Source organism: Acinonyx jubatus, chromosome F2 (assembly GCF_027475565.1).
Source record: "Acinonyx jubatus isolate Ajub_Pintada_27869175 chromosome F2, VMU_Ajub_asm_v1.0, whole genome shotgun sequence".
Taxonomy (NCBI): Eukaryota; Metazoa; Chordata; class Mammalia; order Carnivora; family Felidae; genus Acinonyx; species Acinonyx jubatus.
Window position 1 is genome coordinate 10567219 of NC_069394.1, and position 27718 is coordinate 10594936.

Genomic DNA, 27718 nt, shown 5'->3' on the forward strand with positions numbered 1-27718 from the left:
GAGATCATGACTTGAGCCGAAGTCGGACGCTTAACTGACAGAGCCACCCAGGTGTCCCATAATTTTCTTCTGTTCTTTACTTCAGAGGAGAAGAATTTGGATGCTAAAGAATACCTTTGTATGGAATCGCAAGACATGATTTTCCTTATTAATCTATTTTACTTTCTTTCATTCATTTAGTCTTTTTTTTTTAAAAAAAAAGTTTATTTGCTGAGAGAGAGAACACGCACATGTGCACGTGCCAGTGGGGCAGAGACAGAGAGAGAACCCCAAGCAGGCTCCCCACTGTCAGCACACAGCTCAACGTGGGGCTGGAGCTCAGGAACCGTGAGATCATGACCTCAGCCCAAATCAGAGTCCAACACTCAACTGACTGAGCCACTCAGGCGCCCCTTATGAATTTAGTATTTAAATGCTAATTGTGACCCACCAGGTCATTTCACAATCTATGATCTTGTTGGAACCCACAGTGTAAAAAAAAAAACAAAACAACAAAACACTGTTTGGGAGGAGTGACACTCACATTGGCATATAGGAATCATATTTTAAGATATTAATTCATGGGATTTGCTTTTGTGTGCTCCTCTGTTTCCTTGCCTTCACTTCGGCTTTCTTTAAATCACTTCCACAAAGAAAGAGCAGAAAACAAAAGTCCTGTGTTCATCTTTGGTGTTTACAAAAATATAATCCCCAGAGAGAACTTAAAAGATTTTGGAACTGCATGGAGGAACCCGTGCGCCTGGGTGAAGCAGATGGGCTTGGAGTCAACATAAAGCAAGGGTTTTCATCAGTCTAATGGAGATACTCCCAAGCCAGAGCAGGAAGAGAGGCAGACAGACAGACAGATAAAAAGAGAAAGCCAGTGTGCCTTAAACAATGACTTTTCAGGAGTGTTGTGGAGAGGGTTCATCACTCTAAAGAGAAGGGCAATGTGTTACATCAAGCACAGGGGACCTATGGAGACTCTCCCGCAGGAACAGAGCAGCACAAAAGACTGACTGCCTCAGTGATGACCTTTGTGAACAGTCAAGTGCCAGAGGGCATGCGCACTCACGGGTGCACCCTCTCCTTCCAACACACCCTAGGGTAGGAGGATACAAATGAAAGCCTCAAGACTGATGTCAATTAAATGTGTCACCAACTGGGTAGGACAGAAATACACTGAGTTTTGAAAAGTGAAGAAATATGTTTCTTTCACAAACTCATTTAATGGACAGAGATTTATATATACAACGACATATATGTATATGAATATTTTATAATGCTGTCCATACATTTTTAGGTTGAATAGTCTCCATAGATTCCAAGGGTCTCCTGGGGAGTGGGGGAGGGGGGGTCAGTAATAGGATGAAATATTTAAAAAATAAGATGTTTCTGTTATTGGAATAGCCCTCGGGTAGGTTTCTTTTTTTTTTTTTCCCAAAAGAGAATGAGGAAAATGATCTGCCTTGTTTCCCACTGAGTCCGATCATTTTGTCCCAAGACTTTATATGTGTGTCAAATTAAAAAGCAGGTCTTAAGCAGGTCTTAAGCCATGGCCAAAAGAGGGTTTGGCTGCACGGGTAGATTGGCTGGAAACTCTCTTATTTTTTCTTTCATTATTACTTCTTTTAATTCCTTAATAGTTTCTCCACCAGGCTGCGTGTGCGCGCGCACGGGTGTGTGCGTTCCTGTTATCTTATGATTTTAGTAAGTGAAACCTTAGTAAGTGATGTCATAATAAGCTCATACTCTAGTGAAACCAGAGACAAGGGAATCAATCATCTTTTAAGAAGAAAAAACAATGTTTAAGTCACTTTAAGATTTCTTCCCCTGAGACTAAGAGATGACTTCTGTATATAAATACATTGTTTCAGAATTGTTTTCCCCCTAATGAGACTCCCTTCTCCTTCCAGGCACCAGAATCTAATTTAAACTAGATCCGGTGAAGATCCAAAATGTACACTAGGGGCTGTTTTCCTCTCTTGCATTTTACAAGGCAGAAAAAAATACAAGAGGGGAGCAAAGGAGATACTTTGTTTTTTTTTTCTATTGTACATTGTGCTGCATTCCTGATGAAACCTGAGTTCAAAGTTTGTAAATTCATAGACCGTTTTTTTATGGATGAGCCCTACTTACTTTAAATTTGAACTGAAGTATAGTTAGCATACATTATTATGTTTGTTTTAAATGTATAGCATAGTGCTTTGACATTTATATACATTATGGAATGATATGATAAAAAGTAAGCCCTACTTATTTTAGCCATTTGACTTCCATCAAAGCGGTCAAGGATGCCTTGGATATTTCCTTAAGGGCAGTGCTTTCCAGGCAAGACAGTCAGGGCCTCCCCCCACCCCACCTCCAGCTGTATTGACGTAAAGCTGAAAATAAAAACTGCATAGTTAAGGTGTACAACTTCATACATCGTGCAAGTTAATCACCACAGTCAAGATGAGGTCATTTTGTTACCATTCGCTTTGTTTTTTCTTTGGGTGGGGTGCAAGGGAGAACAATGAAGATGCACCTCTTAGCAAATGTCATGTACTTTTCCTTTAAGGATTTCCAGTTTTGGAAGCCGCCTGTCACAAATACCCTCCTTCCCCTTGGAAACAGGATCTCCCTGGTTTCAGGTCCCCTTCCTGAACTGAGTCGTCTTTTCTTTTACGCGTGAATATTTTATGTCTTCAGTGAGTGGCAGGGTTTCTACGGGCATTTTGCAAAGGGCCCCGCGCCTATAAAATTTAAACTTATGTATTAATACGCTTAACCTATGGAGTCAAAGATGCATTGGAGGAAAACACATTTTCCCTTTCTTAAACACGTCTGCTGTATGGCCGTGTAAATACAAATAACATTGTAAAGCAAACAATGTTATTTTCTAATGGGACAAGATGTTTCCCCCTCAATCACCCAATTCACTACCACCCAAAGGAAGTGAAGTAGACCAAGTCAGTTATTTTGGTTAAATCCAGTATGTCAAAATCTGCTTTTTCACAAGCTGGAGAAATAGTGTCTGTGGCTTGAACTGTACAAAAACTAACGGGCCGTCTAGCCAAAAAGGAATTAATTCCGTGACCTGTGTTTGACCCTTGGAATCATGCTACCAGAAGTTTCAAAGCCTAAATATCTCAGCTGTCTCTTATTTAGTTTGTATTTGGGAAGTCCAAATATAGTTGATGTTTTCATTTCTGTCAGTCCTATTTAAATTAGGTTAACATTTGTTGACTACTTGTGACAGCATTTTTATTAAGCATGTGAATACTCAAATTATATAATCTAAACTTAATTGCTCCAATTTTGTCATCTTTTAGCCATGAGAACCCCGGGGAAGTTACTTAGCCAGATGGAGCCTCAGTATTTTACTCAGTAAAATGGAAAGAACATGTTATTCTCTTTGACTCAGAGAATCGCTGAGGCGCTTAAACCAGATGTTTGTAAAGATCTTAAGGGAGTAGTGTTCAGTAAATTGTTGCTAATCTTATTACTGTGAAAAATAATAAAGGAAAACCTCACTGAAGCTGGGTAGGGTGGGGAGGCTAGGAGGGGGGTGGGGAGGCTGGAAGGGGGGTTGGGAACCATACCAGGAAGAATTACAATTGCAGGAAGAACTACAATACAGACTCAAACAGAAGAATCATCGACAGGAAAGAATGATCAGACCCTCCAACAGGGAAAGATGCACACGGAATCTTTCAGAAATCCACTATCCCTGCGACTCAGCCTATAAGAAACTGTCATCACTCTGAACTCTTGCTTTTCTCCAATGGACTTGCTCTCATAACAACCCTTCCCAACATCCTCCTTCTGCTCCATAAAATAACATTCCTCTTTTGTCTGCTGCACTGCCCCGTGGTTTTTCCATAGCTCGCATGTGCCAAATGACTATTCCCCCATTTTTTTTTTCCTGGTAAAAAAAGAAAACAACTGATGGCTTTATGGTTAAGGTCAACACTATTGTTGCTAGAAACCGGAGACTGTGGGCCCAAGAAAATCAGTTCTCTCCTTCAATGAGTTCACTGCTTCATGGGGAAGGGGGAGAGAAATGGGTAAGCAAACAGCATAGAACCAGTCCCCCGACCTAAGTGCCACATTAGCAGTACCCAGAATAGCCTGGTGGACAACGGAGAAGGGTCGACCAAGAAAACAACAAAGCTATAAAGCAACCAAGGCTTGCGAGTCTTAGGAATCACAAGCCAAGAGACGCAGAAGACACAGAGGACACAGAATCCACAGAAGTCAATGGGAGAGTGTACAGGCTTATAAAGGCAAAACACACGAAGTTACATAAGTTGTTTTGAAAGAATTATGATTGGTGCTGGCAGAGTTTAAAGAAATCTATACATGGCTGGTTATTTGGCTAACAGGTGTTACACTATCTCTATTTTAGTCCAAAGTAGGAGGATGTGTTCCAGGAGCTCCCGGACCTGCAATTGACAAAAGTCAAAAGTTCTGAGAATGAAAACTGGAGACAGGCACAGGTCCTACTTCCTGGATATCCTTCTGACTCTATTTTGAGTGACTCTTTTAGCAATGCCTCCTCCATTTTGTAATCTTCTTCCACAGAAAGAAGTCCTTAATTTTCACTGGGAATATCGGTAAAGGATTTGTGCAAAGACACGGCTCAAGCTTTGAAGGATGAGATGAGTAGTATTTTGAGGGAAGGAAATGGCAGTGGGGGGTGGGGGACTTGCTCTCATAACAGCCCTTCCCAACATCCTCCTTCTTCTCCGTAAAATAACATTCCTCTCCTTTGCTGGACCGCCCTATGGTTCATGCATAGAGGGGGCGTGCATAGAGAGAAATTCCAAGAGAAGGCAACTGTGTACAGAAAGACCTTCAGTTTGCAAAACACTGAACAGGTCCTTGCATATAACAGAGACCCACCAAAATAAATATGCAGAGAGTAAGTGAAAGCCGGAAAAGAGGCCCATGGTAGACTCAAAGCAGTGAATTAACTTGTTTTAAATGACAATCATTTGGTGGTTTGCATAGTCCAAAAAGGCTCTCAATATTTGTGTAAAGGCAATGCTGTCATTTGAAAACAGAATGGTTTTTTTTGGCTGAATGGCACGGTATCATCCCGAGATGAAGAAGAATCTAATTCTCTTCTGTGCTGTTATTTAAAAAAAAATTTTTTTTGAATGTTTATTCTTGAGAGAGAGCGAGCCAGTGCGAGCGGGGGAGGGACAGAGAGAGAGAGGGAGGAAGGCATAGAATCCCAAGCAGTCTCCAGGCTCTGAGCTGTCAGCACAGAGCCCGACCCGGGGCGGGGGCTTGAACCCTGAGATCATGACCTAAGCTGAAGTCAGATGTTTATCCCACTGACCACCCAGGTGCCCCTGTGCTATTATTTTTAAATAACCTGTTCTAACACCCCTTACAGCAAAGGAACTTCCAGAGGAGTCAGTTGATCAGATGCAGTATTTTCTCCTCGATATGTTAGTTTCAGCCTGCATTGTTCATTAATTTGTTGGGTTTTTTTTTTTTTTTTTTTTTTTTTTTTCTTCTGTCGCTTGCTATGCTCATTCATCAGCCTGAGTCATTTTATCTGATTGGGTCCAGTCTCCCCCTCCTTGGCATGCCTTCTTTACTGCTGAATAAATCATCCTGGGATATGTCCAGGAGGAAGATTTTTCATAGGAAAGTTCCATCTGCATTCAACCCCTCATTTATTCAGGCTGAGTTCTCAGGCTCCCAAGGAGAAAGAATTGAGAAAATAAAGAGGTGTCTTCCACTGCCAAGTTTACTAATATGGTCATTAGCACAGATGACTTGGGGCAATGCCTACAAAGAGGACACAGCTCCCCACACATCCTGGCACCGGGTCTGCAGGAACCCGTCCCCCTCCCTCAGCAGCCTTCTGCCCTGTTTGGGCTCCTTCCTCAAGTCAACATACTTATTACCCACCAGAGTTTCAGGAGAGCTGGTGAGGGTGAGAAGCCCAACCAATTCAGGAACCAAGAAGCAAGCCATGTCTCTTTCCTGGGATGATTTCATGAAGGTCCAGATAACTGCGAAACTGAGTTTTGGGGGGTGCTTTGCTCTTAACCTCCAGCCCCCCTTGGGAGTGGGCCAGCTACTCTGGGAGATCTTTGTAGTTAAATTCATTCCTTCGCAAGCCGGCTTAAAAATAGAACCGACCTTCTTTCTATTTGAAATTGAGCATTCAGTTTTGTTCTCTTTCTTGAGAAAGACTACACCTCTAAAGGCCTGGGATTAAAGGAGTTTTTTTTCGGGTGTATTCTACACCCCAGACAGCTACTGTTAAGCGATAGGAGAAAATGTTAGTTGTCCTCTCCCTTTTGGGATTCTCTGTGCAAGGCCGTGGACCAGTCCTGGATTTAAACCGAGACCCATGTGTGCGGATAAGAGAATAAAAAGGAGAGCATTACATCTCGTGTTTCTGGGACACGGTGGACACAAATAACCCTGGAGATGCGAGTGTGTGGCTGGGGAGGGGGGCCGTGGAAAGCTATTCCGGCTCGGGGCAGAGGGAGGGGAGTTTCTCCGAGAGAGAGCAGGGGAAATCGCGCGTTCCGAAGGGCTGAGGGGGCAGCAAGCGGTCTTCTGGGCTTTCGCAGGACGCCGCTGGGAGCCGAGAACGCGCCCAGGGCCTGACGTCATTGGCCATCAGCTGACTGTGCTCAGGGCCAGGGCTCCACCGGCTAGAGCCGCAGTCGCGGTGGCGGACGTGGCGGCCACCGCGGCTCCGCCACCTGCAGCAGAGCCCGGGACTGCGGCGACCACACTTGCCCTGCGGCCCCGGCGCCCGGCGCCGCCCGGTGTGGGCGCGGAGCCCGGAGGGCGGGAAACGGGAGCTAGGGCGGGCGGCTGGAAATGTTTTCCCCGCGTCCTCCCCCTCTCCCCCCGCCGCAAACAGGGAGAAACTTGGTGCGCGCGGCGCTCAGGGGACGAGCCCACCACCCCTCCCGACTGGTGTAGTGAAGTCCCTTGCTGGAAGCTGTCTCTGCAACTGCGGCTCCTTGCGCGTATTTTGCTTTTAGCCCGAAAGTTGGCTACGCCAAACGATGCCCGGGTGGGCAGAGCGGAAAGGAGACCCTCTATTTCACCGCGTTGGGCTCTCGGAGCCCGTGGGCAGCGCGGCCTACGAGTCCTGGCTCTGCACCTGCCGAGGCCCAGAGCCAGTGCCTAAAAAAGAATAGCGGAGGAACCGGCCCGCGCGGCCAGCTGGAGCGCTGGATACTCGCGCGGGGGGAGACCGGGGCGCCCGCGGTCGTCCTCACCCACGCCGGTCTGCGCGTGCTGCTGCCTCCAAGACCTGGGGCGTCCTGGCCAGATCTGGGTGCCAGCTCCCCGCCACCCCTCCCCAACCCTGTTCCGGGGGCGTGGCTTGGCGTGGGGGCGGGTTTAAGTCGCCGCGGGTGTCTGACCGATCTGACAGGTCTCCAAATTCCTCCCCGCCGCCGGGTGCCCGCTGCGCGCTTCAGAGCGCCAGGGTGGCACGCGGCGCGTCCCTGGATCCGGTGGCGTCTCAACCGACTTCCCCGCGGCCTCGGGCCTCCCTCCTCGTCCAAACCTTAAACTCGCCGCACCCGCCACGCTTCGGTTCTTAGCCTCGGGGATCCGCACCGGTGGCTTCTCTGCGTCCTCGGAGCTGTTGGGTTCCGAGCCCTCCCCACTTTCTCCTGCCCCCACCTCCCGCTCCTCCCAGCTCCGGGCCAAATGGACTCCGAAGAACGAAGTGAAGGAAATGGGAACGGCGGGCTCCGACCCCTCGGAAGCACAGCTGGAAGGGCTGACCTCGTCTTCTAGCCGCGACTGGGACCCTGCCGCCTTCCCCGAGGGATGCGACGGGCCAGAGCCAGCGCCGCGCTGTCAGTCCTCGCGCAGGAAGAGGAGACAGCCAGAGAGGAGCCGAGGAGGGAGCCTCAGCACACCCCCTTCTCCAAATTAACTGTTTGGTGACTTGTTAGCCCTGAGGCTATCACCTCTCCACCTCTTCCGCGGGGCACCCCGCCACCTCCCCGTCCCCCACGCCGCCCCCTTCTTTGCTCCCGCCCCCAGCTCCGCCCAGGCTCCCCATCCCGGCGCAATGGAGTTCTCCGAAGGGCTCTGCTCCTGCCACAGCGGCTAACTTCGCACCCGCCGCCGCCGCCGGTCACCGTGGGCCGGCCCTCCCGCGGCCGCCGAGTCGTGGGTGTCCCGAGCCCAGTGCCGCAGCCAGGACCCGCCCGGCGCGCAGCAGAAAGGAGCACGGCGCCCGGGTGCCTCTTGGAGAGCAAAGGCTGCGCCAAGACGCTGAGCCCAGGAGCGGCCGAGAAGCCTGAGCCCGGGAAGGAGGCTGCGTGGCTCCGAGCGCCGCGGCTTCTGCGGACACCGCGCCACCGCTGCCGCGCGCCCCAGCTGCGCCGCTTGGCGGGAGGGCGGCGCGCAAGGACGCAGGGGTCTGCGGCGATCTTCCAGACGCCCTTTGCCCCGGGGCGCACTATGACCTGACGCGCGGGGCCTCCTGTCCAGGGCTCGCGCGGCCGGGGATACCGGGGGCTCGCCACCAAGCTCCGGTCGGGCCGCCGTGGGGTCTTTGGGACCCTTCCCCTCCACCGCCGCCTCGGCCCGGCTCCGCGCCTCCCCGCCTGCGGCCCGGCGCCATGGAGCTCTCCGATGTGCGCTGCCTGAGCGGCAGCGAGGAACTCTACACCATCCACCCGACGCCCCCGGCCGGCGACGGCGGGAGCGGCTCCCGGCCGCAGCGGCTGCTGTGGCAGACGGCGGTGAGGCACATCACCGAGCAGCGCTTCATTCACGGGCACCGGGGCAGCGGCGGCGGCAGCGGGAGTAGAGGCTCCGGCAAAGCCTCGGACGCTGCAGGCGGCGGCCCCAACCACCACGCGGCGCAGCTGTCCGGGGACTCGGCGCTGCCCCTCTACTCGCTGGGCCCCGGGGAGAGAGCGCACAGCTCCGGTGGCACCAAAGTCTTCCCGGAACGCAGCGGGAGCGGCAGCGGCAGCGGCAGCGGGGGCGGGGGCGATCTGGGCTTCCTGCACCTGGACTGCGCCCCGAGCAACTCGGATTTCTTCCTCAATGGGGGCTATAGCTACCGAGGGGTCATTTTCCCCACTCTGCGCAACTCCTTCAAGTCCAGGGATCTGGAGCGCCTCTACCAGCGCTATTTCCTGGGCCAGAGGCGCAAATCCGAGGTGGTGATGAACGTGCTGGACGTGCTGACCAAACTCACCCTCTTGGTCCTCCACCTGAGCCTGGCCTCGGCCCCCATGGACCCGCTCAAGGGCATTCTCCTGGGCTTCTTCACTGGCATCGAGGTGGTGATCTGCGCGCTCGTGGTGGTCAGGAAGGACACCACCTCGCACACGTACCTGCAGTACAGCGGCGTGGTCACTTGGGTGGCCATGACCACCCAGATCTTGGCAGCAGGCCTCGGCTACGGGCTTCTGGGTGATGGTATCGGCTACGTCCTCTTCACGCTGTTCGCCACCTACAGCATGCTGCCGCTGCCGCTCACCTGGGCCATCCTGGCCGGCCTGGGCACCTCGCTGCTGCAGGTGGTCGTGCAGGTGGCCATTCCCCGGCTGGCGGTCATCTCCATCAACCAGGTAACTCCTGCCTGCCTTGCGCTCCCCCCTGCCTCTCCTGGGTTGTTTGGAAGCAGCTTTCCGGGAAGGCTGGCTTGCCTTGCTCGCTTTGAGGCCCCTCCCCCAGCCTGGCACAGAGCCTCGCACTTGGGAGGTCCAGGGTGCTGGTGGGATGGGATTTCGCTCATCTTAGAGGAGTTGGAGGTAAATGACCTCTAAAGTTTCTTCCAGCCCTGCCCTTCTGTGCTTCTGTGAGTAACTCTTCTCTGACATCAGCTAAGAAACAGCCTTCTTCCTGCTCTGCAAATGTCCCTCGGGGTCTGTAGTCTAGGGAGCAGGAGACCCAAGGGGGAGGAAAAACACCCCTGTTTAGAAGGTGGCCCATCCCTTAACAGCTGTCCTCACAAGAGTCTCCAGAGGGTGTTGTAAGAGACTCTGGGATTCAGATTTGGGTTTCTGTGTCTTTCTGCCACAAACCCTCAGTTCTTAAAGGAAGCAGGATTTGTTGGACACTGATTGCTGGTGGGGACCTTTATGTGTCCTATAGTCCTTCAGACAGTCCCCTGATAACGTATTTTACTTGGGAATTCTTTATTGCCTTGGAGATCTCACATGATATCTTCTCTTTTATTATGGCATCCAAACCCAGTGCTTTGCATAGATCAGCCTCATTTGGGGCCCGTAGGGTGGGTGGGGGAGTGTCTTCGGCAAAGATCGCAAGTTTTGTTCAATTGATAAAGGGCATGTTGCTCTAGGTGGTCTGAAATACTCAGGCGGACCGGACTCTGTCTCTTTTCTTCCTTTCTTCCTGTCTTTCTCGTTAAATATGGATGTGTTTCTGGGAACAGAGTTCCCCATTGTCTGTGAAGGAGAAGGTAGATAGTGACTTTATTGTTTAAGTCCATTAAAATCAATAGATAATTAATGGTCTGGCACTTTCTTTGCTGCGTGTCTGGTAGGTAGCAAGAGACTGAATTTGAGAAGCAAGAGCTTCTCCATAAAAATGAGGGCAACATGTCAGCTGAAGTGTTTCCAAATAGAAGGCCGACAGGTTCTTGGACACGCACCTGCTTCGTATGCGTGTTCCTGTTGCAGGTTCCACCTCTATGTCACTTTGCTCAATTGGAAGCTTAAAAACTCCTCTTCCTTCTGGCTGGGTTCAAATATACCATCGAATAACCAGGTACAACACCTCCAAAACTTGCTCATGCTTTCTGGAGTGCTGGCACCTATAGAGTGCTTTACTCATCAATGACCTTCTGGGGCTTCTAGTTGATTTGGGATTCTCTGTCTTCTCTGATGGCTCTGTATCCATTTGCTCAGGTTACTTATTTGGTCGGCTGCTTTTTCAGTGTTTTTTGAAGTCTCCCTGGGTAAAGCAAAGAGTATATAAAGTACTTGGCTGTGATCATCCAGCACGAAATGGGGAGATGAGAGCCTCTGTGAGTAAGGGCCGACCAGCTGAACTTGTCCTTAGTAAAGACAATAATGAACGTTTTCTCGAAATCACCACGAGCCTTTAGCATTCACATGTGATAAAGGCTCTCCTGTATCAGAGGTATTTGCTCATTTGCAGAAAATCCCATTGATCGTAACCCCTGGCTTTCCATGCAGTAGCCTTCCTTCGTACTCCTTGCGAAAAGACTCCCATCAAGTAAGTTTGGAATAGTATTTAGAATAACACATCCCAAGTGGCAAATGATGAATATTTTCAAAGTTCTAAGTATAGAGACATTTTGCTTGCCAAATGAATCCAGAAAGTAAATTTTGGCTTCATATTTGTTTTATGTTCTACTCAACTACTAGCAGATGGAAGAAGATTAAAAATAACCCCCAAATGTCTTCCCACTCCCATCCCATGGTAAAACAGTGCTTCGCTTGAAAGCCAAGGTCCCGGTACATGCAAACCAAGCTCATTCGACTTTATGTTTGGGTAGGAATGGTGGATGGATGAGTTTCCCAAGCGGAGTCATCTTTTACCAGACTTGGAGGGAACAGCCCGAGCGCTCTCCTCCTTGTAGGTGCTGAAAAGACCTTTGTGGCTTTGGCTACAAAATGTTTTCCTTTGGCGCCCTCTAGAGGTCTAAGCTTCTTTCCTAGATCTTGCAGGCGGGTAAGGCAGAGAAATCGTCACTTAAAAAAAAAAAATCTGGTTTTTCGATAGGTACTGTTTAGGTTTCCCAGTTGGGGAATATACGAGTCGTGCTCAAAACCGGCCAACATCGTATAGCAATTAGAATAACATCTTAACTCCTTACATGGTCACTTGGTCCCCTTACAAGGTGGTTGCTCCTTCCCTCTCTAATTATATTTCCTTTTCTTCTCCTCCTCAGGCTCCAAATGCACAGTACCTTTTGTGTCTTTCAGGGATCCTGAGCTCCTTCCCACTTCTCAGCCTTAGTGACAGCTGCCTAGAATAATTTTTCCCAGGTTTTCACACGGCTGAGCCGTTCACGTGATTCTGGACTCGGTTCACGTGGTATTCCCTAGTGTGTTACTTGTTTTGTTTCCTCCTGAGCACGTTCACCGCCTGAAATTATCTTATTTGCTTATATTTACGGTGTTTCCTCCCCCAACCCCAAAGGAATGTAAACAGCACCTAAGAGCACAGACACCTATGTGTTTACCCATTTATCCTCAGCACCTAGAAAAATGCCAGGCACATAGTAGGCACTCAGCACAGACACTGGATGAACAAGACGGTCCATTGTAAAGGCAATACTATAAACTATCCAAGCCCCCTGATGTTGTGCTGGTGAAAGCTTTCTACGTGCACAAACACGTGGAAGTTATATGTGTATAAGGTGGTCGTTTCCACATAAACCCCTTTGGAGGAATCAAACCACAATGAGAAGCTTTCACATTTGTACGCTATTTTACATGTAGCTAACATAACTTACGTACGTCATCACATCTAATGATGGCAGACAGACGTATCCTTCGTTTTCATTTCAGAGAAGAAATAACACATCCTTAACTTTCAAGAGACATCCCAGAGATGATGAGTTTAACACGTGGCAAGAACACGATTCAGATCTGGCTCTAAAGTTGAAACCCTCTGAGGGGGGTTCCTTCCAAACACACATTTCAAACTGACTCCAGACTGAGGCGTACCTGTGTCGCTACGCAAGAGGGCAGTGCCCCTTATAGCACCAATGAACAGTTACTGAAGAAAGCCAGAAGGAAATCATGAGGGGAAAACAACTGAATCTCTGAGCACAGGCTCTTTGCAGCTGGCCCATCATCTTGCTCCGCTGCATACAAACTTGTCAACTGAAGTCCACACACCCTGGGATAGCTTCTTTCTCCACATTAATCTTGATTCCCGTTAGAGGATGGCTCACATTTAACTTAGCATTTTCAAGAAGCGAGAAGCTACACGGGAGTGTAAAGTCAACACACCTCGGCAACTGTTTCACTTACTGAACGTGCCATTTTCAAAAGTAACAAATGAGTCAATGGTTGCCTTCCCTTAATCCAAGCTATGAGAATGTGTTTCTGTTCTTTCCCTCCGGATGGAAAGTACATCTGTGGCTCGACAGGGGAACCACCAAGCTGCAAATCTCTGCAGAAATTCTATGTGAAGAGACAGGGTCTTGTGTTCTTCTAGATCATCCTGTGCTTTCCACTGTGGATACAGGATGGAACCTGAAAAGGGCCACTCTGGGGAGGGGGGGGGTCTTTGCCATCAGCACAGAGGTCGTTTGTGTTTTCTCCATTCAGTGAACTGTTAGACTGGAGTCACGGACTTCCCATCCAAACGGAAAGGTTATTGTCCGTGGCAGACATGATCACCTGTATACGTTCTAGGTCTCAAGCGACATTAGAAATACGAAGGAACGTTCGGAAGGTTCAAAGCTCAGTTCAAAGGGTTCCTTGTCCATCCACCCTGACGGAGCTCAGTTATAGGTTAACACGGGGGCTGCGATTATTCCTTCCTCAGGACGCCTCATCCACCTCAAGTTCATGGCTTCATGTATGTGAATCAGGTCACTGCCAGTAGTGTCTTTGTCCAGATACGACACGGTTTTTGTCCCCATCTTAAACAAATGGTTCGTCCTGCTTGTTCACTTTATTCATCTAACCATCCGTTACAAAATAATACGATCTGTGTAAATAAAACATTAATAATAAGGTTATCCTTGCTAGGTGCTTCCGTGGGGTGAGTACATTTCTAAGGACTGTTGCCGTAATGTGCATTTTACTGTATTTTAATTGCTGGTGATGATAATACGAGCTAGCTAACATTTGAAACTCCTCTTGTTCTCATTCTTCAGCTCATTAGCGATAAAATGGTGAAGATCATTTAGTTATTGGAAAACAGGGAGGCAGCAATATTTAACCAGAACGACTGCTGCATCATGTTTCCTCTTGGGGATTCTGAAATGTTAAAGCTAGTGTCTAATTAGTCTTCTGTACCTCCTGGCAAGGTAGATAAGCCGAAGTGTCAGAGAAAAGGTGATTCCTCCAAGATAAGTCTCGGAGCCAAAGCAGCCAGGTTAGTGAGTGCTCAAGGTCATGCCCTGAGATCTGAATTTCTGGGCTGCATTTTCTTTCCTGTCTCACACAGATCCCATCACACAGTAGAAGCCGGAGCCAGAAAAGTACTAATTAAATCGTGATTGTTCAACTTGACTAATAACCAGAGCCTCTGGCTTCCATCTGGCCTTTAAAAAACCCTTTGGGAGGAAATGCAGTGTTTGTACTGGGTAAGTTGGTGGCTGATGGTGTGAGCAGGTAGGGGTCAGGTGACAAGCAGGCTTTGTGAGTGCTTTACAATGCACTTCTGATGATTTGAAGGATTGAGTGCAGGGTAAACGTCAAGTCAGTAGAATGGAATTACCAATATCTCTCCCCCCTTTTGTAAAATTTACCCATACGTGTATATTCTGTGCTCTTTGTCTAACTCTGCTAACTCAAATCAAATCAAGGGAACTGTATGACTACTTAACATACAGCAAATGGCGTTGCAATTTAAATCCTCCTAATTTGGTATCCAGTACCGAGGAGAGCGCTCACTTCAAAACACACAAAGTGCCCATTAAATTATCTATTTAATGCACCTTGCTAGTTATAGTGTGCATTTTTTAAAACCCCAGATACCTCCATTTCTGTACGTTTTCCTTAAGCAAATTCATATAGGCTTAAAAAAATAATTACAGTGTCCCGGCGTGTCTGAGAAAATGTCTTTCAGAAACAAATTTGACTGTCACCATTCCCAGGAGGTTCCTCTTGCTAGGAAATGGAAATATTACTCTTTCTTTCTTGTGAAAAATGCCCAGAGACCATCCAGCCTTTATGGTTTCCTCCCTTCCTCCCTCCCTCCCTTCCTCCCTTCCTCCCTTCCTCCCTTCCTTCCTTCCTTCCTTCCTTCCTTCCTAGCTTCCTCCCTCCCTTCCTCCCTTCCATCCTTCCTTCCTTCCTTCCTTCCTTCCTTCCTTCCTTCCTAGCTTCCTCCCTTCCTTCCTTCCTTCCTTCCATCCTTCCTAGCTTCCTTCCTTCCTCCCTCCCTCCCCCCTTCCTTCCCTTCCTGTCTCCCTCTGTCCCTCCCTACCTTCCTCCCTTCCTCCCTCTCTCCCTTCCTCCCTTCCATCCTTCCTTCCTTCCTTCCTAGCTTCCTCCCTCCCTTCCTCCCTTCCTTCCTAGCTTCCTTCCTTCCTCCCTCCTTCCCCCCTTCCTTCCCTTCCTGTCTCCCTCCCTCCCTCCCTCCCTTCCTCTCTCCCTCCCTCCCTTCCTCACTCTTTCCCTCAATCCTGCCCTTCTGTTTTTTTGTTTTTTTGTGGGTTTTTTTGGGAGGTTTTGTGTGTGATGGAAACGTAGGCTTTACAAAGGATATTTTTAATGGCTGCTGGAATGTCCTGTGAAATCCCTTCATCCCTGGCCTGGACCCCACCCTCTTGGCTCTTGAGTTGCTAATAGGCTTGGTGCCTGTGTTTTTAGGGAGAGTTGTAAAAACGATCGGAAAGCGTGTGCTTTGCAAGATTGAATTAGGAATTTGTTTTCCTTCCTATCTGGTAATGTCACCTGACTGGTATCAGTGGGTCAGGGCGTAATTGGATCAAAACTGGGAAGTCTGGGAGGACGTTCCTTCTGGAGGAGCTATTGCAATGTCATATGCTAAGTAGGACAAATGCATTAGTCATATTTACACCTTGATGATTGATGGCACCGTAAGAGCTCATCAGAAAGAAGTGAAACCAAGCATAAAAAGGAAAGATTAAAAAAAAAAAAGCATAGCCCATATTCAGTGCCGCTGGTAACGTGTAATCATGCTGACGTGACATTTCACTGCTGTCTAAATATTTCTGGGGAGGCCAATTTATTCACAAGCGGATCTCTCTTAGCTGATCTTACATGTGTTTGTTTTCGGAGCATGGGAGGTACCCACGACACTCCTTTCAAAGCTTTCCTCTTACCCGCAAATCGGCCCAGTGTTAATTCTTCAAGAAACCTGCAGGGCCACTCCTTCTGTTGGACAGCGTATCTGTTCACCTGATGACTTGCTTTTGAAGCGCGTCCTGGGCTTTCTCTGGGCTGGACATCAAGGTAACGGAACCTGAAGGTTGGCAGGTTGCGGTGGTGGAGGGGTTTGAACCTTAGTTAGCAGGAGGATGGCTTCTGTAGATCATTTCTTCCCTGGCATTTCTCGGGGCCCGAGGGCAGGGACGCTGCCTGGCCCAGCTGGCACAGCAGAGACGCAGAAGCCAGGACCGTCTGCCCTGGGCGTCCCCGGGATGCGTAATTGGATTTACACACTCAAGTCATATCATGTGTGTTTTGTGTATGAAGGACTGTTTTAAGAAGGCAGGTCATTTAAGTAGCACTTGGAAGCCAGCTTTTCTCACTGCAAGATGTTACAGTCAGCCCCTCAGAGTAGAGGAAGCATAAGGTAGATTAATTAACCACTGAGGGGCCAGACATTTCGAGGGGGCCCGGGGAGGCCCCACAGCCCCGGTAGGAAGAAAAACCACGCTACCAGTAAATGCAAGTTCGACCGGTGAACTGGGGTTATAACTCAGTGTGGTCCTTGTTCCTTTGATATCTGTGATCGATATTTGGATTTCATTAATCTGGATCGTGTGTTTTAATACGCGCGGTATCTTACACATTCCTTAGCTACTGGGGTTTTCTCTCCTTTCCATCCCGTTTCCTGCCTTATCTGCCAGCATGTCCTTGAAACCCAAAATTCTCCTAAAGCAGGAAATGATAACATTCTACATAGTGAGGACATGAGCTCGATGTGAAATTAAATCCCAGTAATGTGGGTTCGGGGGGGAGTAAGTTTTTAAAGCTGCAGTCTCTATGTAGAGTGCGTACCAGCATAAAATTTCCGCATAAAAAAAAGAACTGTAACCACTTCATTGTGTAGCCAGCTTTCCAGTTGACTGGAGTAAATCATTCCAGAATGTTCTTTCATTTTTTCCTTTTTGTGATTCCATGGTGAATACCCATGATCGCTTACAAAATGGAGGCTACCAAGGATTAGGAAGTGCATAATCGAAATATATGTATCTCTTTAACTCTGAACACGGGAAGAAGAAGAAACGCAGCATGAAAACTTTAACAGAACAAGACCAAGAAAAAAAGGAAGAACTTCGGAAGCCTAGGGATACAGGGATGTGGAAGAGAGAGGGTGGGCGCTGTCAGATATTTAGGGTGCTGCCATGGTGAAGAGAGGTTATTTTACGTGTCTCCTCTGGGACAGAATAAGGACCCATCGATGGTCTGTGTAGTGTGAGAGATTTGGTTCATCTAAAGGCGAGATTCTGTAACAGAGAGACCTGCCCGGATGCTGCTTTGTGAAGTAATGAGCTCCCTGTCGTGGGGATTCTTCAAGGGAAGGTTGTACAGCAATCCATCAGGGATGGCCTGTGGTAGCTTCCATACCACGAGTCTTCCTTACAGTCAGTTGAAAGCCATTGGTTTTCATCTCCAAGCTGTCATGGCCTCTTCGCAGGCAAGAAAAAGGAGAGGGCAAAAGGCGGAAGGCTAAGATGGCCCATGGGCATTTGCCAGCTGAACGGGCTGCCCTTCAAGGAGCTCCTCTGGGCTCCGTGCCCAATGACATCTGCTTACATTGTGGGGACCCGAATCTTAACACATAGCCACTCCATCAGCCAGAGAGGACGGCAAAGATAGATTAGATTTGACCACATCTCAAAAACTCGGCATCGCGTAGGAAGAAGGGGAGAATGAGGATTGAATAGGTAAATAGTTCAACAAGTATTTGTTGACTGTCTGTTGGGTTCTCGGTTCTGGGGCGTGGCTGTGTAGGGGACAGTCAAGGTTGTTGCTGACATGAGACCGATACTTGAACGGAATTTGGGAGGGAGTTTGTGACTGGCGTGGAGGTCGGGAGGTTTGTACCTGGTTCTTAGAACATGTCGGGAACGCAGCATTCGGTGAATACTTTATGGAAAGGCAAGTCTTGGGCTTTTTTTTTTTTAAGTTTATTAATTTATTTTGAGAGAGGGTGTGAATAGGGGGGAGGCAGAGGGAAAGAGAGAGAGGATCCCAAGCAGGTTCCATGCTCAGCGCAGAGCCTGACTTGGGGCTTGGTCCCACAGACCGCAAGTTTATGACCTGAGCCGGAATCAAGAGTCGGGCACTCAACTGACCTGAGCCGTTGACCCAGGTGCCCCTTAGGTTTTTTTTTTTTTCAGTTATTTGAGTATTACCTAACCACAAACTGAATGCACCTTAATCCTGGACCAGAAGATGTGGCACGAGGGCATGTCTGCTTCATGCTGGGGAGGATCAGGCTGGTGTGAATCTCGGGGCACTCCCAGCCGGTCTGTGTGCACAGTGACCCCAGCCACAAACTGAGCATCTCCAGGAAACCCCCCGCCCCGCCCCCTCACACACAGGTAGGCAGGCGAGGAGCTTAGTCAGAGCTCAGCTCCTTCTCGGTGCACTGCTACACTTTGCCCTTTCCCCTATCAGAGCAATGTCCTAACGTTCCCCGTGAGCCCCTTGAGGTCAAGGGTTGCGTCTTCCTCATTTCTGTGTTCCCAGCATGTAGCATCGCACTTGGGCAGTTCCGAGTACCGTACATTTAAAAGAGTGGAATGAACGAATGTTGCATGACCACCTCCTTTCCCCTGACCCCCTCCACGCCAAATCACATAGTTACCAACGGGGAGTGAGTAACCAGCGAGAGAAGAGAGATTAGTTTCTCTAAGAGAGAGGAGAGAAGAGAAGGCCAATGAGAAACCAGAAAACACATCAGAAGTTCTCCCCTTCTGAAGTGATTTGGGCTGAAAGCCCCAAGCTGAGATTTTGCTAAGCAAGTGTTTTAGAAAGTTGAGGCAGATAACTTGAGGAAAAAGCAAGCTGATCATTTAAGTCCAAAAAGAAAGAGGAAAGGAGAACAGGGCGGGGGAAGCAATGCACTGTAGACATTCTATTAAGCGTTTGTCCATTTGTGAAAATTGTAAATGGGTTGGGGCCAGCCATACAAAGGAGAGTCCAACACGGGGCTCACCTGGTCACTCACTTCCTTCCTGGTTCTTCAGCACCCTGGCTCTGAATCCACACACCGAGACCTTGCTCAGGTTTTCCTTGTGACACACCCCAAATCTCTTCTACGGCCTGACTTCTGGTCTCCAGTGAATGTTCACCTTCTGGCTTGATATAGGGATAGCTGTGGACAAGACGCACTCCCATGTTCAGACCTCATTTCTGGCATTCCACACCAGCAGGGATGGTCTCCCTCACTCGTAAGGGGAAGGCGTTGCACACAACTGGCTGACTTCGCGAAGCACGGTGAACAGGTAATTGCTTAGACTGCCCTTAGTTCCCCTTGGCTTAAAACCTCTCACAGAAAGGCCAGTTTGCCCCCTAATGCATCAGTTTATCTATAGGCTGCCTCACAGCAAAATCAAGCCTGATTTTAGATATGGGAACCCCATGCAATTAACTAAAACAGTCCTCATGAAGTCCCCAAAAGGTTATGAGTTAAGTCTTCCATTTTCGGAATTACCCCACTTGGTCCCTTTTTCAACTAGTTCATGAAACTAAGTCAGAATCAAGAACAGAAAGCTTGTTTCCTTTTAAGTTCAAAGTCAGACTCCCCTCATCACTTGGGTGAGCTTTTCCTACCTTGCCTGTTGGTGGTGGGCAGCTCATGTGAAAATGGGTTCATTGCCAAAACAGTGTCCAATGGACAGAGCCCCTCCCCTTCCCTATTGAAGAGACAGATACAGCCCTTGCCTTTTCCCAAGTGAGTAACGGCGTCATAAGCAGCCGTTGGGGCCCTGCCCACGTCATTTCAGCCAGAGACGAACTCTGAGCTATGTCATGGGGCAGTTAGAGGTATTTTTGAAACCATGTAAATGCATTTCCTTAAAAACCTAGAAACCACAAATTCTCATCCTGTGTTTGCCACGATGGTTTTCTGGTGACTTTGGCCAAACGGCCTTGGCTTCTTCGGCCACAAGTATCTTTATACCCAAGAGAGTTTTGTGAGCAGTGGCAAGAAATACAGGATCATGAAGGGTTCCCAGTGCCCCAGACCAAGTTAGACACTCCTCCTCTGCTGACCGCATCGCCCTTCCTCTGCCCACCCGCCCTGCCACACAGTGCTGCTGTTGGTCCCCAGGTGTCTCGCCAGCTGGGCTGTGAGCTTCATGGAGGCAGGGGTTGTACCTGAGTCATGATTGTATCCCTGTGACATAGTCTAGTGCTGCTTTTCTTTCTCTTCCTTCTCAGATGCTTTGGTTCACTTCTTTAATGTTGGGCTCCCTTAAATTGCCAGGCCACGTGTTTCATTACCTCACTCCACACACGATCCCCCCCCAACCCTGGCCAGTCATTCCCTCCATCCATTACTGACCATGGATCGATGTGCTGCTTACTCCTAAATCTGGACCTTTAGCCCAGCTTTCTTGGCTAAGTTTAAGACCAGGCCATCTAGTGGTCTGCTGGGCACCTCTATTTAAGGGTCTTACAGGCAGCTCAACGTCAACAAATCAAAAGTTGACTCCCTCCCACCCAACATCCACGTGAAATCCTGATGGTTTTTTCTTCCATTACTGGGATCTGTCCGTAGCTCTCCGTCCTCCTCCTCCTTACTGTTCCAGGGAAGCCCCCACGATTACTCAACCCAGTGATTTCCCTGTGCTTCTCCACGCCACCCCCATCCACCACGGAGTAGGCTTCTCACAAATTCGAGTGTTCTCACCATTTGTGCCCATGGGGGCGTTCCACGGATGAACCCATCCCCAGTTTCCTGGCGCTGGCTTACTCCTGCATCTGCATCCTGGGGCAGCTCTTCTGTCTTCTTGGCCCTTCCTTGCCTGCCAGTATTCACCCAGGGGTCACCAGCTCCAGGGAACCTCCCCCGTGCCCTTCCTCCGAGACACGTGCCAGCTTCTGAACCAAGGGCATTTTATTTGTTCGGAGAATCAATCACATTTGCGTGTTTGATTTGGGGGACCGGAGCTCAGATGAGGTGTTTAAGGGAGGAGGGGTAAGCAGATGCTCTATGTTTGATGAAAAGATAAATGGTCTTTCAAGTACGACTCTTTCAGTGGGAAGTACAGGTATCGAGGGTTGCTATGAGCCAGGCATTCACGTATCACGGGAGGGCCCTGGAGTTGTGAGCCCAGTGCAGGATGAGGGCTCAAACCGCCTGGGACTGATGGCCATTGGTAATTTTATAATACCAATAAGGGTCTTAATCTTTCTTCATCTCAGTTTCTTTAGCTGTAAAACGAGAATAATAACAACAGCCCGGAAGGTTGCTGAAGAAATGAAGTACCCCTGGAGTATTTGGAGTATTTAGGTTGGGGTGGGTGCACAACCTTGCACAACACGTTTTATTTTCTCTGGTAACTTAATTTTCAGAACTGACTACCTTTTTCATGGAGTCCTCTGCCCTGAGGAGTCCTTTCCCAGGCTTGACCTTTCTAAACACCTGTGTGCAGTAGACCTATGCTTGCAGACTTTAACGTGCGTGAAGATCACCTGGAGGTCTTGGTACAGCCTTTGGAGTTGGGAAGGGGGTCCCAAAATTCCGCATCCCTCGTCAGGGCCCAGGTGCTACATGCTGCCAGTCGGTACATCCAGTCTGGGGAGAAAGGCTTTAGCATTTGGCACCTGGGTGGCTCAGCCAGTTGGGCGTCTCATTCTTGGTTTCAGCTCAGGTCATGATCCCAGGGTCATGGGATTGAGCCCTGTGTGGGGCTCCATGCTGAGCATGGAGACGGCTTAAGGTAGTCTCTCTCTTTCTCTCTCTCCGCCCCCTCCCCCTGCTCATGTGTGCATTCTCTCTCTCTTTCTCTCTCAAATAAAAAAAAAAATTAATAGTGATAAAAAGAATTCAGCACAGACCCCACCTTCTCTGCAGTGGTTGCCCAGACACTCCACTGGTGGATCCCACTGACCCCGGGGCTCTCCTCATTCCCCTTACGTCCCTCCATCATTTACTAGTTCATACTTCTCTTTAGTCCTTCATACAACGAATGTTTATGGAGTGCCACTGCGTGCGGGGCACAAGCAGTAGAGATACTGTGGTAAGGACAAAAATCCACGATCCTGCTATTACATGGATTCTCACCTAGAGCGAGAGACAGCCATCAATCAAATAATGACCTAAATCCGTGAATAATTTCAAACGGAGTTAAGTGCTTTTAAGCCAGGTGACATGGTTCAACACCAGGCTCTGTTGAAGCTACTAAGGCATCCTGGGGACAAAGTTGATTTATTTTTGAGAGAGAGAGAGAGAGAGAGAGCTGGTGGGGGGGGGGGCGGGGGCAGGGAGAGAGGGAAACACAGAATCCAAAGCAGACTCCGGGCTCCAAGCTTGTCAGCATGGCGCCCAACGTGGGGCTCAAACTCACAAACCGCAAGATCATGACCTGAGCCAAAGTCGGACGCTTAACCAACTGAGCCACGCAGGTGCCCCTGGAAATCATTCTTAATTAAGACCTGAAAGAGGAATAGAAATTGGCAGGTGAACCTGGAATTATGGTGTCTTTATTTGTTTCTACTGCTAAAACATGTGCTCTTTGAGGACAGGCTCTGTCTTTTTGTATGTCCCTGGATGAGACATTGGCACACCACAAGGGAGTCTCCCAGTAGAGACTTGCTGAATAAATGCCTGAACAGTCCTCTTAGCATGAGCATTGCTGCTTCCCTTCTCATAGCTGAGAATGCGGAGCTCGGAGTATTACATCATTTCCTCTTGGTCATCCCGCTAATGGGGGATTCTAAGCCACATCTGTCTCATTTCAGAACTACCCCTGGATTTGATGGCCATTGAAGGCCACTTTATCTCAATTAACGCGGCTAGTTTCAGAGGCAGTGAGTTAAAAGTAATAAAGAAGAGGAAAAATGAGATTTGTATTCCAAATGGTAGCAATGCTTATAGCAATGTTGGAGCTTTGTGGCGCCAGGGGAATACACGTTGTATTGAAAATAGCATCCTAACGGTCGTCAAAAGACTGACCTCTGATTTTATACCCAGCGTGGTTCAACTTTGTATGGACCAATCCACCTGCCTTGGCCTCGAATTCCTCACAGCTCTAAAATTCCGTCAGCACGGAATGATTTTTGAGGCTCTGCCCAGCTGTAAAATTTTTATTCCCCTGAGTTACAGTGAATGAGAATCTGGGGATATGTATCTGCTTTCCTGGTTTATCTGGCTCCCAAGATCAGATAAAGCAATTGACATAGAAAACATAGCTTGCTGAGGCCTCTGACCTCTGAGAAGGAAGAAAAATAGGATGAATAACGATTTAGCAAATACAGAGAGAATTACTTATTAGGTGGTGTTTAATATTTAATTTCTGCTGGTGGTTTAATTGCGTTGACACCATGAGTTGTAAAATTGTCACGTTGGTGATTCGATTTGTTTCAAAGGGAATAGTGGCTGGGCTCTTTAATTGACAGGCAATTGTTCCTTGTGAATATTTAATTAGTGACTTTGTGGTGCTTGTCAGAATCGCCTATCTGGCTTTTTCAAAATGTGCATGTCCGCTGTGATCAACAAGCCATTTTATGTCCGAACTACCCAGAAGCAACTGAACCGGGCACTTAGCCGGCTGAAGATCTGTAACTGGGAGGCTGGCTTTTGTGGTTCCGTCTTCTTCGTCTGCAGACCCCAGGGAACCGACACCGGGGCCTGGAGGAACTCACTTAATCTTGCTGTACGTTGGTCCCTTCGTCTGCAACAAGGAGAGAATGTGGTGCCTGTGCCGTTTATCGATACGAGTGGAGCTGAAGAAGGTGAAGGTTGTGAATGGAGAAATGGCGGTCACCAAGCACGGGGCGGGAGTAGTGTTACTTCTGTAACTCAGATGGGTCTGCTTGCTGTGGCCGCAGGTAGCAGGCTTTCTCACTCTGGGGTTGGTGCGGAGCTCTGCCCCTTGATTGCCTGCAGGGTGAGTGAAATGGAAGTGAAATGGCCCTGAAACTCCCAGCGACAATGACCCCTGCACACTGGGAGCAGAAACTGCACCCCGGGTGAGAGGATGCCCACTAACGTTCTGGCTACTGCCACTCCCGTGTTCCTTTCACGAACAAGAACCCAGTCATTCGGAGTCACCCTTTTGCCACGTGTTCGGAACATTCTTAGGAGGAAGAGAAACATTGCTCGCGCTTCTCTCTACAGATACACCATGTACCCTACAGCCGCTACATCTCCCTACAGATAACCACACTCAAGTCTTCCCTCACGGAAAGTGCTTCCTAATTTTATGGAAGGAGATGCTCATTTGACATCCTGCAAAAAAGACTTTGGGTCAGGATAATTTGAATGTGAAAAAGGCCAAGAAGATCATTTTAAGGTCTAGGTAGTAAACTTTATTTTGTTTCGCGCGCACGGGCAGAATTTAAGCTGCGAACGTATCTCAGTACTAAACAACCATTAAATGACAGCGAAATGAATCGATGGACAGTAAAATTAGAAGGAAAACTCACAGTAAGTACCCACCTCCCCCAACAAATGGGATAAACGAATGATTTCAGCAGAGCCAGAATCCCATTTACATACTAGACTAAGCAATAAAACACGAAAGTAAAGAAAGAGGCACTGTGCTGTTGGGGAGTGGAGGGAGGTCCACTCTGTCTCCTCACTACATTGCCATTCTTCTGCTGCCCCACGGGCCAAGGCACCACCAAGCTTCAGCCCAGCACCATCTGAGAACCGCTCCTTTAGAAGACCCCTTCCAGGCCTCCGAGTTTTGAGAACTTAACTTAGATGTTCCAAAAGGCAGTACTGGATAGCAGAACACATTTGGATTTGGCAAAGCTCTGGTGGTATCTGTGTTAATATGGTTTCACACATGTCCTGTCCACTCCTAATGGTATTCCTGTACTAGTTGTTGAATTGTAACCTCACTTCAAAATGCAGAAACTGAGGATCAGAGGTTCATTTGGCTTCAGTCACTCAGGATGTGTGTGGCCAAGTGAGGATTCAGCCTCAAGTTGGTTTGGCTCCAGCCATACACGGGCTCCTGCTGGCTCCCACCGCCGCCACCCCCCGCCCCCCGCACACGCCAGGCTTCCGTTTAAGTAAATGTATATTCACATTTACTAGAGCGTGTTTCTTTCATTCAACTGTCTAGCGTGCTGAACTTGAGGACTGCAATTTCGAATAAGATCCCTTTCCTGTCCTCAAGTCGTTTATATTTCCGGAGCAAGAAGGCAAGAAAGAAACGTTGATGCGTTGACACCCGGTTGCTTCCTGGATGGCCTCTACAGACAGCTGCAGTGGGTTTCCTACCTTGAAACTATAAAGATTTGAGATACGGCGCACTTCCTTACCTGGCCTTCTGTGCATGTGCCCAAAGTAGAACATGTAGGGAGGAAACCGAGACAGAGGAACTTGAAGTTTTGGTGACTTCACAGTTCACCATCTGTCTTCAAGACCGGATTAGTGGCTACACCAGAAGGAAAAGCAGAGGATCATTATATAATTTATTAAAATATGCAGACCAAGCCCTTTGGGCCCAAATCCCTTCTAGCAAAATAAATAGCTTCTTGAAAGTAATCTAGACCTAGTTGCCCGTGTGATTCTGAGTTACACTATACTGTTTTGTATGCTTTAAAAAGATAAGCCATTTGAGGACATTGCCTGTCTACCTGAGGTAGGTTTCTGTGTACAGCCGTGTTTTACTTTTATTTTATTTTATTTAAAAATTTTTACATGTTTATTTTTGAGAGGGAAAGAGAGCATGTGCACACGAGTGGTGGAGGGGCAGAGAGGGGGACAGGGGATCCCGAGCAAGCTCTGCACTAACAGCAGAGAGCTGGATGCAGGGCTCAAACTCACCAACTGTGAGATCGTGACCTGAGCCGAAGTTGGTTAAGGACCGACTGAGCCACTCAGGCGTCCCTACAGCCGTGTTTCAGAGACTGCTGGGTGGCTGCTGGTACCCATTGTCCTTTCTTCTTTGTGTGTAGAGCACATGCGCACAGACATCCCTCCTTTGTATCTGAGGCTAGCCAGTAAAATAGAGGTACTCGCTACTGGAGGCTTTTGGAGAGCTTTGAGAAGACGCCTGCGTTGGCGAGGGCTGCCTTTCCTTGCCCACCCCATCTCCTTTAACCACCTTACTGTCTGGTGAGCAGATATAATGGCACCTCCACCGCCATCTTGGACTATGAGCAGCCCTTAAGGATGGAAACCACAGAGCAGGATGGCAAACCACAAAGAAATCAGAATCCTAGTACACACTGCCAGTGCTCGGGTCACTGTACGAGCCCCAGACTGCCCATCCCCAGGAATTGTTTTATGTGACATAAAATAGACTTTGAACGCATTTAACCCCCTGTTGTCTTACTTCCGAATTACAGCATCCGAATAAAACCTGGCTGCAAAATATATTCATGGCGTATTAGCCAATAAACTAACATTGTCTACTCTTTGAGATAACATTGCAACTCTTGTACTTGACAATGTGATTGTCTAAGACAAAGAGACCCATTTTCATTTTGTGATTTTTTTTTTTTTTGCTCCGTAGTTGAGATTTGGGGAACAGAAAGACCCAGATCAGATGTTGTATCACCTGATACATAATTTATAGCACCGGAATAAATGCCAGGCAATAATTATGGCTGGAGAAGATGTGAGGGACTATTTCTCAAGGGAAGAAACTGATGTTTTCCTATTTATAGCTCTTTGAAATTGCACCAGGCCTTGCAAGATTGAAACGTCATCCCTGGAGGTGCCCAGCAGCGGCCAGCTGCCCATTGTCAGGGGTTTGGGGCAAAGGGGAGGGGGTTGAACTGAATTATTTTCGAGATCCCCGCTTATGACTGTGTCTCGATGTTATAAAGAATTGGTTAGATGTAGAGTCATTGGGCTCTAAAAAGGAGAGGAGTCCCAGAAACCTCCTGAATCTCGGGAAAGAGTGCTGGAAATTTACATCCAGCAGCTCCCGTGTCCTTGCCCTCTCATGGATCCCCCCCCCACCCCAGTGAAGCCAGGGGCCTGTCATCCATCCTTGCAGCTGACTGAGCCAGAAAACCCCGAAGGCACCCCCGTCCCTTCTCCCTCTGTCAGCCCCTACTGCCAGTCTGTTGCAAGGTCCTGACAAGTTTGCCTCCTGAATACCCTCAAGCCCACTCACTCTTTTTTTTAACGTTTATTTATTTTTGAGAGACAGAGCATGAGCAGGAGAGGGGCAGAGAGGGAGGAGACCCAGAAAGTGAAGCAGACTCCAGGCTTTGAACTGTCAGCACAGAGCCCGACACGGGGCTCGAACCCATGAACCTGAGCCGAAGTTGGAAGCTTCACCAACTGAGCCACGCAGCTCCCCCCCCCCCCACTTTTATCTCTGCTCCTTCTGCTTTAGTGCAGGAGACACTGTTCCTCATCTGAATCGTAACAGTCTCACTGTATCCACTTTCAGCCTTTCCCAGTCTACTGTCCACGGTGTCACCAGGATGGAGGTTTTCTCATGATGGTGGCTTAGAATCCTTCAGAAAATGTCGGTAACTTCCTCTTGCCCTTGAAACAAAGGCAGAACTCCCTCCTGGGACCCACCTTTAGATCTGCCATTCTTCTTCCCCCCCCCCCAAATCACATGACCTTCATTCAATTCTTGTAAAGACCCCTGTCTTTTCCTGCCTCTGAGCTCTCTGAATTTCTGTTCCTCCTTTGCCAGAGGCGCTCTTCCCTCATTCTCAGCTCTGGGAACCTTTCTCAGGGAAGCTTCCTCTGCCCTCTCTTAGGTTAC

The 27718-nt window shown here is 48.5% G+C and overlaps 1 protein-coding gene across 3 annotated transcripts in view; it reads left to right on the forward strand.

Moving 5' to 3' along the window:
• The first annotated feature begins 6506 nt into the window (after positions 1-6506).
• Positions 6507-27718, forward strand: part of ADCY8 (adenylate cyclase 8) — a 221055-nt gene continuing 199843 nt past the window's right edge. For 2 of the 3 annotated variants that reach the window (XM_027063895.2, XM_027063896.2), the window contains exon 1: positions 6508-9554. In XM_027063895.2, coding sequence (XP_026919696.1) covers positions 8592-9554 — 963 coding nt within the window. In that variant the 5' untranslated portion in view covers positions 6508-8591. Of the gene's footprint in view, positions 9555-27718 lie in introns of all 3 variants that reach the window. The other variant, XM_027063898.2, reaches the window with a different exon arrangement.